Source organism: Equus quagga, chromosome 9 (genome assembly GCF_021613505.1).
Source record: "Equus quagga isolate Etosha38 chromosome 9, UCLA_HA_Equagga_1.0, whole genome shotgun sequence".
In the NCBI taxonomy this organism is placed as follows: domain Eukaryota; kingdom Metazoa; phylum Chordata; class Mammalia; order Perissodactyla; family Equidae; genus Equus; species Equus quagga.
In genome coordinates, this window is record NC_060275.1 from 64930559 (window position 1) to 64942434 (window position 11876).

Genomic DNA, 11876 nt, shown 5'->3' on the forward strand with positions numbered 1-11876 from the left:
GATCTGATGACCAGGACGTGCTTCCCCATAATTCAGATGGGTAAAGGATGACATGGGAGGGTTCCAGCTGAAGAGACTGGCGTCAAGAGTTAATAAGTGATGAGTAAATGAGGGTTTATTTTACTACTCTACCTTTGTATGGTTGGAATTCTCCATGATAAAATATTTTAATAAATCAACTCCTCCCCCCAAAATGGGGCTTGTACAGAACTTGCTGCTACATGGGACCAGGATTATGGTGCGTTGAAAAACTCCATCTATGAAGCACAGAAAACTCTGATCAATGTGCGTTCCAGCTGCGCAGCTCATTTCAGTGCCACCCTCGGATGCCTGCTGGCCTGTCTTCCAAACTAAGGCAGCGCCCCAGGACACCACTTCTGGATCCTATAGCTTTCTTCGTGGCACATACCAGAGCCATCATCTTACCTTCATTTGATGATTTGGTCTAACATCAAACACTGCCTCAGAGAGAGACAGTAGAATGGCTTGAGAAGGGGTATGCTCCAAAGTTTTAGGAAAAGCTCCCTGTGGTACAAACCTTATGCGACACTTTCAAGGACCCAAGCGGCTCTTACTGCAAGACCGAGGGTGAGGAGGGGCTTCCCATGTTACTTTATAAGCTCTTGTATCACTTGAACGCCTTTATATCCAGCTTCCATCAATTTTATATTTTTTAAACTAATTTTAAAAAGCTGAAAGAGGAAGTGCCCTTGGGTCAGTTCTTATCCCAAGAGATGCCCTCCCTGCTTTCAAAGTCTCAGACATGCCCACCCACAGTGTGGGGTGGAGGGAAGTGGTCGAGGCCTTCCTCCACCAGGGGAGATGTGTCCTGATCATCACCTCTGCAGAAAAGCCCAGCAGAGAAGCTCAGCATGCAGGCCAAGACCACTGGTGTGGGTGTGTTATCACAGTTTGTGAGCTGCTCCTTCCCAGCTAGGGGCACAGTGGAGGGCCCAGGGTAATAGGGTTGGGGGTAGAGGAGGCCTCTGCTGTCTACACCCCGTGAGGTCATTCCCACTTTCCAGCCCTTGGCTGTTTGAAAACGATGAGCTGAAAAACCACATGCAATAAACAAGAAGAGCCAACAAAATCTCTTAAAATCTCAGAAACGTTCAATAAACATTTGCAGAGCAAGAAAATAAATAACATCGCAAAGGAGCCAGCAGCTCCCCGTTTCCCCTAGTGTCATTCGGGTTCAAGGTGCATGTGTCTCTGGACAAGTCACATGTCTTGAAGGCAGGCCATCCCAGCTCTCTGAAGGCTCTGAGCAGTTGTGCCCTTCTCCCTCACCCAGTGGGTCCCCTACACCCTCACTGGACAGCTCCTGCCCTCAGAGAGCCCTTCTGGCCTCAATCGCTTCTCCATCCTGGCTCCCTCTCAAGACCAGCTGTCCAGAGCCCTGGTTCCTCTCCTCTGCTCTGCTCACAGAAGCCACTTCGCCAGCCGGCCAGAGCCCCCATCAGCCATGCCATCGAGGGCCAAGAGCTGGGAAGTTGAGCTCAGCCCTAGCCAGGTCTGGTTGGCTTGGCAGCCAATGGGAAAACCCAGGGCCCCCGGGAGCTCTGGGAGAAGGAAGCTCGATCTCAGCTCTGGCTGCCAGATGATGCCAGCCTGTCCACTCGACAGAAAAACACACGCTGGCCGCCTGCCCCGGGGTGTTGCCAGAAGAGAAATTTAATCTAATTTACATACTTCTAGGTACATTGATAACCAAAATGTGGCCACTGAAAAAGTTAAAAGGTAAATCAGCTCCCGGTTTCTAGCTGGCCCAGGATTGCAAAATAAAAGATCCACGTTCCTTATTCTCTACACAAAACGCATTTTTAAAAAAGTGAAAGGTCTAGGGAGCTATACATAGAAAGCAACAGTGAAAAGAGGGAGGGGGCGGGGGGGGGGAGTCCCACCCCCACCCCCTCCCAGGCTCCGGAGCCCCCAGGCTCTGGGGGACCTTGACATGGCAGGAGGCAGCTGTCAGCTCTGAGCTCTTCCTGGCTGGGAAGGCCCCTCTAGAGGGGCGGGGGTGGCCAACAAGGATTTCCGTGGCATCGTGGGCTCAGTGGGGGCTCCCAGGCCCTGGCGGACACAGAGGGAGTGTGCCCTCCCCTGAGCAAGCACCGTGGCATGACGTGGTCAACTCAGGAACTGGGGGGCTGGGGCAGGTCCCGGGTCTCACGAGGTGCGTGCGTGCGCGTGTTCACGTGTGTATGTATGTGAGAGGATATTTAGGGGGGCAAGAGGGAACCAGGACAGGGGTCTTTGGGGTCTTTGCAAATGGCCACGGATGGGAAACACAGCCCCGCCTGGCTGCTAGACAAGGGGGAGTGATGGCCTTCCTCCTGTGACCAGATCGGCTGCCTCCAGAACCTGGTCGCTGCTCCTGCTGGACCAGGTGGGCATGGGCTGAAGGAAGACGCCCTGTGTGTGGCCCCAGAGTCCCCGGGCTGGGGAAGGGCAGCTAGCTGGCTCCTGGCACCCAGGCTGTAGTGTGCCCGGCCCCCAAAGGGGACCGGTTTGAGGTTTTGGCTTGCTCCTTTGGAAACGGAAAAGAAAGAGGGAGAAGAGGGAGAGGGGGATGGAGGAGGAAGAGGAGACAGAGGTGGCACAAGAGGGGATCTGGAATGCTTTTGTGTTAGGGCGCCTCTGCCGCTGCTGTCTGTGCCTGCGGGGCCTGGGGCTCCTCAGGCGGCGGGTCCGCTTTGGAGAAATTCATCTCCAGGATGTGCCGCTGTAAGTGCCGCACCCACTCCTCCTGGATGGAGAGGGGCCCCTGGAACTCCACTTCACAGAACCTGTGTGGGGAAACAGAGGAGTGGCCGCTGCTGGGAGGAGAGGTGGAAGCATGGCCCTGCCCAGGTCTCCAGCCCCTGGCCATGCCCTGAGCATCGGGCATACCTGCTGCTATTCAATGTGGACAGAACAAGCCCAGGATGAGGGACCCAGAAGCCAGATGTTCCCCTCTGGACAGCTGGCTCTACCCGTCAGAGGTCATGGCAGGATCCCCTGGAGACCCCCATTTCTATGCTCAGGGCCATCTGATCTGTTGGCTCAGATGCTGGGTAAGGGCCACTGGGCTTCCTGAGCACCTGTCATCTGACTGAAGCCTGGGACCTCAGACGGGTGAGGGCACCGAGAAGCAGGTCCCACCACGCCAGGCTCCAGGACAGAAGGAGTGGGGCCAGGGAAGGGGGCCAGACACAAACTTGAACCCACCCTGCGCATGCACTCAACTCACCAGCTCCCCACCCCCAAGGCCCCTAGGGATGCCTCACAGCGCAAAGGCCCAGAACCTGAGCTTGTGGCTCAGAGACTTGGATTGGAACCCTATTTCTGACCTGGCCTGTGCGGCCTGAGGCAGGCCACCTTACGTCTCAGACTCCCAGTTTCCTGGCCTCCGATGTACACCTGGACTTTGGGAGCAATGAACTAAGACCTGTTTTTCTCCTAATCAGGCAGACACCCGTGGAACACGTACATGTGCCAGGCACAGTTCTAAGTGTCTTATAACTCAACTCTTTTAATCTTCATAGCAAATCTATTAGGTAGGTCTGTTATCAACCCCATTTTACAGGTGGGAATATTGAGGCATGGAGCAGGTAGTCCTTACTCAAAGTCATTAAGCTGATAAATGTTAAAGGCAACACATTTGAACCCAAGTCTCACTGGCTACCAAGATCAGGGTCTCAGTCCAATGCTCGGAGGTGCTGCCGTCTGTGAGCAGCCCTGAGCCTGGGTCCAGCCACACCCAAGGCAGTCCTCAAGGCTACATCTTCCAAACCCCACCAGCCCCTGTCCCGTTCGGAGGCTCTAGGTGGCCAAGCCCCAGGTGGTGGTCTCACTCCCTCTCCCGGGGGCTGTGTACCTGCACTTGAGGGTGTAGATGTTGCCAACGAACTTGACAAGTGACGTCTGGGGGGGCCGGGGCACCAGGGAGGGGACTGGCCGGACCCGGGGTGGGGGTTGCCGCACCTCCTCCAGCTTCTGCTGCAGGTCACTGGCCTCCTCGCCCCCTCTGGCCGCAGAAGTGTCTGGAGGGCGGGCTTGTCGGCGCTCAAATTCTGAGGTGGGGAGAGGGTGGGAGATAAGTGGGAAAGCAAGGCCTCCAAGGCCTCCGGGGAGGTCCCTGCCTTCAGCAAGCAAGGGTGGATGCTGAGGGGAACTGGAAGACAGGAAGCTGGGGACTGGACCCTGCCTGAACCTTGGCACAGGCAGGATGGCAGACAGATGAGTGAGTGAGTGAGCAACTGAGGAAGCGACTGGCGACGCGGAGCAGGGAAGACGGCAGGCCGCTGCTCCCTCGCGACCCTCCCCGCCAGCACTCACTGTTGATGTTCTGCCGCTGGTGCTCCTCGGCCTTCACAGTGCCTGGTGGGCTGGCTGCCAGAGGCCGCTCCCCACCATCGGCCGCCCGACCAGCCTCGGGCCCCGGCTCACCCCCGGCGCTGCGGCCCACCACAGCCAGGCCCCCGGGTGCCAGCCCCAGGGGCGGCCGCTTGTCGCTGTCGCGGCCGTGGCCGGCGCTGCGGAACTTCTTGGTGAAGGGGCGGCCGCCCTGGATGTAGCTGCGGTAGGCGCCCACCTTCTGGGGCCGGTGCTTGATCCACTCGCTCAGCGTCTCAATGGGCGAGCCGTTCACGCACCACTCTGTCACGCCAAACTGCCGCAGGTGCGCCCGTGCGTGGCTGGCCAGGGCCTTGCGGTTTTCAAAGTAAAGGCCACACAGCTCGCAGCAGGCCTCGGTGGCTGCAGGCAGAGGGGTGCTGCTGAGCCTTAGCCCAAAGAGGGCAAGGGAACCCAGAAGGTGCTGCCCAGGCTGGGAGCCAGTCCCGCCTCCCACGGGGCCTTGCCATGGGGCCCCTGCTGGGGGTCAGGGTGTGCACAGCATTGCCTGGCCTTGCTGGCCCTGGCAGATGCCCTCCCGGGACCCTGCCACCCACTGCTTACAGGAGTGGGAGGTCTTCTCGTGGAGAGTCTTTGCCTTGAAGGGCAGTTCAGTCTGGATGTAGGTCTTGGCCTTGACCTCTGCTGGGAGGAGGCGGTCCTCCTGCAGGGGCCGCTTGGCTGCCACTGAGGCCAGGTAGCCAGTGGCTGAGGGCTTGGCCCCAGTGATGGGTGCCAGGCTGAGCTCACGGGGAGCCTGGGCCAGCCCAGCTCCTGGTTTGCTGGGCCGGCCAGCCATGGGCACCAGCGGCAAGGTGGCCTGCATGGGCCCAGGGGCCGCGGTGGGGGGCCCATCTTCAGCCAAGGCAGGGGCCAGGTCGCCAGCTGGTGGCTCCTTCTTGATGAGGCACGGCTTGGACTTCTTCTTGAGGATCTCCCGCAGCGTGTCGATGGGCGAGCCATTGACGGACCACTCAGTCACGCCCATCTGCCGCAGGTGGGAGCGTGCATGGCTTGACAGACCCTTGCGATTCTCGAAGAACTCGCCACAGAACTCGCAGCGGATGTCACGCACCGGCTCTGCCCGCGATGCTGCAGGGGGTCCAGGGTTGGGGAGAAGGAGGAGGAGAAGGAGGCGGCGGCTGCAGGCAGGAAGCCTCCAAGCTCAAGGCCAGTGTTAAATGCCCGGCTGCCCCATCCATGCAGCGCCAGACTTGAAGGACCCTCTCCCTCATCTGCCTCCAGGGGCCCTTGTGTACATCATCCAGCCCTTCTGCGTGTTCTGTCACCTCAGATTCTAGCTAGCTGGCTTCACATCAACTCCCTGTGGACCATGAAGTGTTGAGGAACAAGTCTTCCTTCAATTCCGGGCTCAGACACCAGCGTGGCTGTAACCCCGTGTGATGCTGGGCGAGCCACTTCTCCTCTCTGAGCCTCAGTTTCCTCCACAAAATGGAGATGGAAACCACCTCCCTGGGTTCCTGGGAGGGCCCAGAGTGGGAGCAGTTCAAGCACGGGGCACAGAGCAGGCATGAAACGCACACGAGCGCTAAGGCAGTGGCCTGGGCCATCCTCACCTGCACGGTACACAGCAGGGGCCCGGCCAAGCTGAGCAGGACAAACACAGCAACAGTGTAAGAGGGAAGCGAGGGACAGTGACACTACTACTGCTGCATACACAGAGGTTTGTTTCACTGGGCACCGTGCCCAGTGCTTCATACCACCTCAAAAAACCACAGAAAGCTGGGACCACGCTGATCTCCACCTTCCAAAAGAGGAAACTTGCCCAAGGTCACATATTGCTAGCCTGTGGAGCAGCTGAGATCTTAACTCAAACCTGACTCCAAATGTTGAGCGCTCGGTGACCAGGAATATCAGAAAGACACAGTGCAGACACCTACTTACATCCCTCTACTCCTGCCCATGGCAGACATCACTGATTGTTCCCTGCAGTCTTTCTCCCTGGGAATAGGAATCTGCCAGCCACTACCAACTGGTTGAAGATGGCACGAGAGAACCTTTTTGCCATCGCTGAACAACAGAGTCCTACATCCCCGTATGAGTGAAGGAGAATCAAGAAGCAGCTCAGTTGGGGGTCTGGGTAGCAGGGACACACAGCTAGCCCTTTGTCCTCTGGACCTGTATTTTCCCTTCCATTTCAACCCTGGGTTCTCTGGGAACCCCCAAGGGGGGAGGGCAGGGGGGAGACCCCTCTACCTGTTCTCCTTGCCCTGCCCCAGGGCCACACTTACACAGGTTCAGGGGGGTCATGTCTTCCCGTGGCGTCGCCCAAGGACCCTCAGATGAGTGCGGCTCCCCATGAAGGGCCCCTGGCAGCATCTCCCGCTTGATCTCCACCCGCATTTGTTCAGGCTTCAGCTTCTTGGGCAGGGAGGGTGCAGCCAGGCCTGGAAACATCTTCCGGGCCGTGGGAGGAGAGGCAGTTGGTGAGTGGCCCAGGGGGCTGCCTGGTGGCGGCGGCAACTTCTTGGCCAGGGGCGAGAGGTGAAGGTCCGCAGGGCTGCGGGTTTCCAGTGAGCTGCCAGGACCTCCGCTGCCCACCACCTTGGCCAGGGCTTTGGGGCTGGGCCCCGGCGGGTTTGGGGGTCCGCCAGGCCGGGACTGGGTCCGTCTCTTGAGGATCTCCCGCAGCGTGTCGATGGGCGAGCCGTTGACATACCACTCGGTCACACCCATCTGTCGCAGGTGGGAGCGTGCATGGCTTGACAGGCCCTTGCGATTCTCGAAGAACTCGCCACAGAACTCACAGCGGATGTCGCGAGCTGGCTCTGGGCCCGAGGCTGCAGCAGGAGAGAGGAACAGTTAGCATCCTGGGCACTGTTACGTCGTCACCTGCGGGTCTCCTGGTCAGCCGGGGGTGGCCGGCAGCATGCCCATGGGCCAGGGTGGTGGTGGAGGGCAGGCGTCAGCGAGGGAGCTGAGGAGTTGGGGGCGGGGGGCGGACACCCAGCAGGAGCAAGGGGAGGCTCCAGGGAGCACACACGCCCTTGGTCCTGGCAGAGAAGGATGGAACCAAGACTACAGCTCTGCGGGTTCCAACAAGGACGGGGGCAAGAGGGCAGGAAGTGGTTGCCTAGGTGCCACATGCCATCCAGACCAGGGGCAACTGTGGGCACCTTCCACACCAAAAGGCAGCACCCGACCCTTGGCCTTCATTCTCAGGGAAGGTCACAGTCATGGAGGTCAAAGGCCAAGAGAGAGGGCATAGCAGTTGACTGCTAACAAGATCTCTGGGCAGAACCGGCCCACTGCCAAGGGCCCCTGTCCACTCCCTGCCCCAGCAGAGAGGGAGTAGGGAGGGGCCGCAACCCCCTCCCCCGGGGAGGGGCTCCAGGGCCCGCAGGGAGGAGGGGCGGCTGAAGCGAGAACCTACAGAGGTTGAGAGGAGACGGCTCCACATCAGAGGCCCAGAAAATGCCGGCGGCTGTGGCGGCCGAGAGGTCCTGCTTCCCCCAGGGGCTGGCCGTACCCGCGGCCTTCAGCTTGGCCTTCTTGGCCGGCGGTTGGGGGGGGGAGCAAGGAGAGGGCCGCGGAGGCGGGAGATGGCCGCCCCAGCTGGGCCAGGGCGCCGCGCCCGGGTGGGAGGCGGATCTGGACGCCGTCCCTCCTGATGAGCCCGTGGAGCACGTCTATGGGGGATCCCTTGGCGTCCGGGTCGCTGACGCCCAGGTGGCGCAGGTGGGCACGGGCGTGGCTGGACAGGCCCTTGCGGGTCTCAAACCAGGCACCGCACAGCTGGCAGTCCAGCTCTCTGCCCCCGTCACTATCTAAAGCTGCGGAGACAAAACACAGGGGGGGTTCACGGCCGCCACCTTGGCCGGCCCTGGGGGACTGAGGCAGGAGGGCCTGCTGCGATTCTCGGCTGCACAGGCCTTTCAGGGTCCAAGACTCGTGCCGCAAATTTATTTTAAGAGGTTTTGGGAAGCAGGAAGTCCTATTCCCTGCCTAGCCCTTTGGCATCAAGGTGAGTGTGGAGAGCTTAAGGATGTGGGGTGGAGAGGCAGTGGCCAAGTTCCCGTGGCACCACCTGATGCTCCCAGGCCCTTTTCCTGGGACCCCAGCTTCAGGAACAGCACAGGGTAGGTGGCGGGTGCAAAGCAGGGCCCCGCCAGCTGCCAAGCATCATGCAGCCAAGGGCACACCTGCTCAGGGCCCTGCTCCTGGAAGCAATGCAGACAGGAAGCAGCTTCAACAGAACAAGAGGTGCCAACTGGGGTGCCCTGGTGGTCCAGGAGCCAGACCCTGGGCCAGCAAATGTGTGGAAAGACCCGACTTCCAAAGGGATGCTCTTGTTAAACCTGCTCACCGCACCTGGGTTTTTCCCCAGACTATACTTTGCCATGCCCACAGGCAGCCCAGGAGGCACAGTCCCACCCCTGGGCACAGGCAGAGGTACTTCTGCACAGGACAGCCAGGAGGATGTGAAGACAGGAGCAAGCACGGGACCTCCTGTCAGGCAGACCACTTGTCTACCTGCAGGACCCAAGATGCCCCGTGGGAGCCCTGGGTGCCTTCACTGCCCCAACTCTCAGGCCCAGAGAAGACCAAAAGCTGTCCCACGTGGCGAGGATGGCCCTGGGAGGCTCAGCCCCAGCCAGGCCTCCAGGGGGAAGAGCAGCAAAGTAAAGTGGGAGACAGATGATAACACGCAGCGCGGCCGGCCCAATGGGAGATGCAGCACCTTGACCAACACTCTGACCCAGTCAACCAGGACGCAGGAGCTGCAGCCCCCACTGCCCCCACCCTGGGCTCTGAGGCCCCCACCCCAAAGGACCCCCCTCAGCTCCCAGGACCCGCACTCACTGAGGTTCAGGGGCCCCTCGTCCTCAGACTGGGGCCATTGTGCCTTTGGGGAGGCCGGCCGGGGGCTCAGGGACAGCTGGGGGCTCTTGTCCTCAGGATTCTTGGGGGTAGGGGAGCCCGCCAGGGCCAGTGGTGCCTTCTTGAGAAGTGGGGAGCTGGGTGGGTGGGCCAGGCCCTTGGCCGAGAAGCCAGGAGGTGACTTGATGGCCTTGTTGACAGCAGGGGCATCCAGGGGCTTGGCCAGGGCGAGCAGGCCGGGTCGGGGGGCCCCAGCGACCACCTCCTTTGGCGAGCTGGACTTCTTAGTCAGGCCTGGGGGCAGCCCAAGGGGTGTGTCAGGCAGGCCCTTCTGCTTCACGAGCTCGTAGAGGAGGTCGATGGGGGCACCGCTGCTCTCCGACTCGGCCACCCCCAGCTGCCGCAGGTGGGAGCGCGCATGGCTGGACAGGCCCTTGCGTGTCTCAAAGCAGGCACCGCAGACCTCGCAGGTGGTCAGGCTCTGGGCTGGAGGGCGAGATGGAGGCCAAGAGAGCAAGCTGTGAAGCCCCATGGGCCCACTCTGCCAATTCTCCCCCCCGGGGGCCCTCTCTCACTCCAGCTCCCTGCAAGTGTTCTGCTTCTGTCAAGCCCTCTTGATCCTTAAAATGACCCTAATGAAACAGGAATTAGCCTGTCCAGTTTACAAATAAGGAAACTGAGTCTCAGAGAGAAGGGTTGTGCCCAAGAGCATCCAGCAGGAGGCAGAGCCCTTCTGTGGTCCAGCCAGCGGAATGCCTTTCGGAACTCCAATGTATCAGCGTGTCCTGGCAACAGGTTTTCACACACACGCTGACCTGCCAGACACAGGCTTCACAGAGCTAAGTCCTAGCCACCCTCTGCAGCTCAATTCCTGGCCCAAATGCTGGGTTGGAGGCCCCGGCCCCAGGGCCTGTGATGCCTTGCAGCCTCTCCTGCAGAGCCCTTATCCCCCGAGTCTGCTTCCCTACCTCCCTGCTCCTCAGCTTCAGTGACCCCAAGAACAAGCACTAGCTCTGTTTTGCATCTCTCACATCTCTGGGATCCATCACAGTGCCTGTTGCAACTCAGTAAAGACCTGAGGATCAACAGACAGACAAGGCAGTGTCATGTAGATCACACAGCTAATGAGAATCAAAGTCAGCAAATGACCTTGGTCTGAGTATGAGCTCTTGACAACCATGCCCACTGCTTCTCTGGATGCCCCCCGATGCCCTGTGAGGGTGCAGCCCAAGGCCATGCATGCCCAGGGCAGCAGAAGCTCAAGAGAGGACAGCCACGTGTCCCCTTGGTGCCTTGGGGTGCCGGACAGAAGGCAAACCTGGGACCCTGCATGAACCCCCAGGTCCAAGAGCTCTCTGTGAGTGTGACCAGCCTGGCCACTATCACCTGGCCACTCACCCTTGAGGTCTGGCAGCTCTTGCTTGCTGCCATGAGGAACCTCTGCAGCCACTCTGCTGCTCAGCCGATTGGCCACCTGCTCCAGGGGCCCAGGGACAGGCAGGCTCTTCTTGGGGAGCGGTGAGGAGCCCAAGTCCATGGCTACCATTGCGTTTTCCTCAGAACCCAGGCCTGTGAGGTTAGGAAGACAGGCTCAGCCCAGGCAAAATGTGCCTGTCTATCCCCGGAAGGACTGAGGGTGGGGGCGCACTAGTGGTGGGAGGGAGTGCCTTATTCCTCATCCTTGGCGCCTGCTCTCACTCTGGGAGGCAGCACATCCCATGAAAGCTGAGGCTCCATCCATAACCCCCAGCACCAGTATGACGCATGGACGTTGAGGCTGCCCACTGACAGCAGACACTGGGAGCAGCTTCCACCCACCAGAACACAGATAGGTCAGGGGACCTAGTGCTAGTCTGAGCTGAGACTCCCATCCTAGGAGATCTCAGAGGAAATGTCCTTCTGGGCAGAACTTGTGGAGGGGAGCAACTGTCAGTCCTGGGGGCGATCAGAACCAGAACTCGGTAAGGGAAAGCCAGGGTCAGAAGCCAGAGAGGCAATGCAGAGGTGGGGAGCCAAGGACAGGGAAGAATGTCCACCAGGTGAGAGGGCTGGGGCTGCAGAGACAACTGGGGGTCCCGGAGTGGCCTGCACATCACAGCTGAGCCCTAAGCGGGGTCCGGTGAGAACTGGGAGCCCGGGCCCGCAAGGCTCTGGCTGCGGACAGGAAGTGTGAGAATCACAGAACTTTGTAAGAAGTTTTGGAGGCATCTATCAGGCCAGGAAGCTTCCCCGGGGGAGATGTGCGTGCGAACAGGGAGTCCAAGGTGCGTTCCCACGTCTAATTTTTCAGAGCAAGGGGCCAGAGGGGCTTGCTGAGCTCAGGTTTGGCGTCCGGGGCAGGGAGGGGGCGCCGAGGATGAAGGGCTGTGTCAGAGGGGCCTCGGGGGCGCTCAGCCGAGCAGCGGCCAGGCAGGCCCCCGCCGAGTCTGAGGCCCCGGAAGCCGGGAGAAGGCCGGCGGGGCACCGGCTGGAGACGCGGAGGACACGCCCGTCCGTGAGGGGGCCGGGCCGCGCCGGGCCGCCCGGGAGCGGGTTTCGGCGCCGGAGGGCCGGGGCTCCGGGGGCAGAGGCATCTGTCAGACGCGCGGGCGTCCCGGACGGCAGGGAGCGTCCCAAGCCTGGGACGCTACGCGCGGACAGGCCAGGGAGGCCGGGGG

At 60.5% G+C, this 11876-nt stretch overlaps 1 protein-coding gene across 1 annotated transcript in view; it reads right to left on the reverse strand.

The window, feature by feature from the left end:
* Positions 1–1094: 1094 nt before the first annotated feature.
* Positions 1095–11876, reverse strand: part of WIZ (WIZ zinc finger) — a 25613-nt gene continuing 14831 nt past the window's right edge. Inside the window, 9 exon segments of the mRNA XM_046671984.1 lie at positions 1095–2789; positions 3860–4055; positions 4321–4740; positions 4942–5469; positions 6630–7178; positions 7772–7901; positions 7903–8171; positions 9202–9705; positions 10618–10788. Of these exon segments, the coding sequence (XP_046527940.1) occupies positions 2630–2789; positions 3860–4055; positions 4321–4740; positions 4942–5469; positions 6630–7178; positions 7772–7901; positions 7903–8171; positions 9202–9705; positions 10618–10788 (2927 nt within the window). The 3' untranslated portion in view covers positions 1095–2629.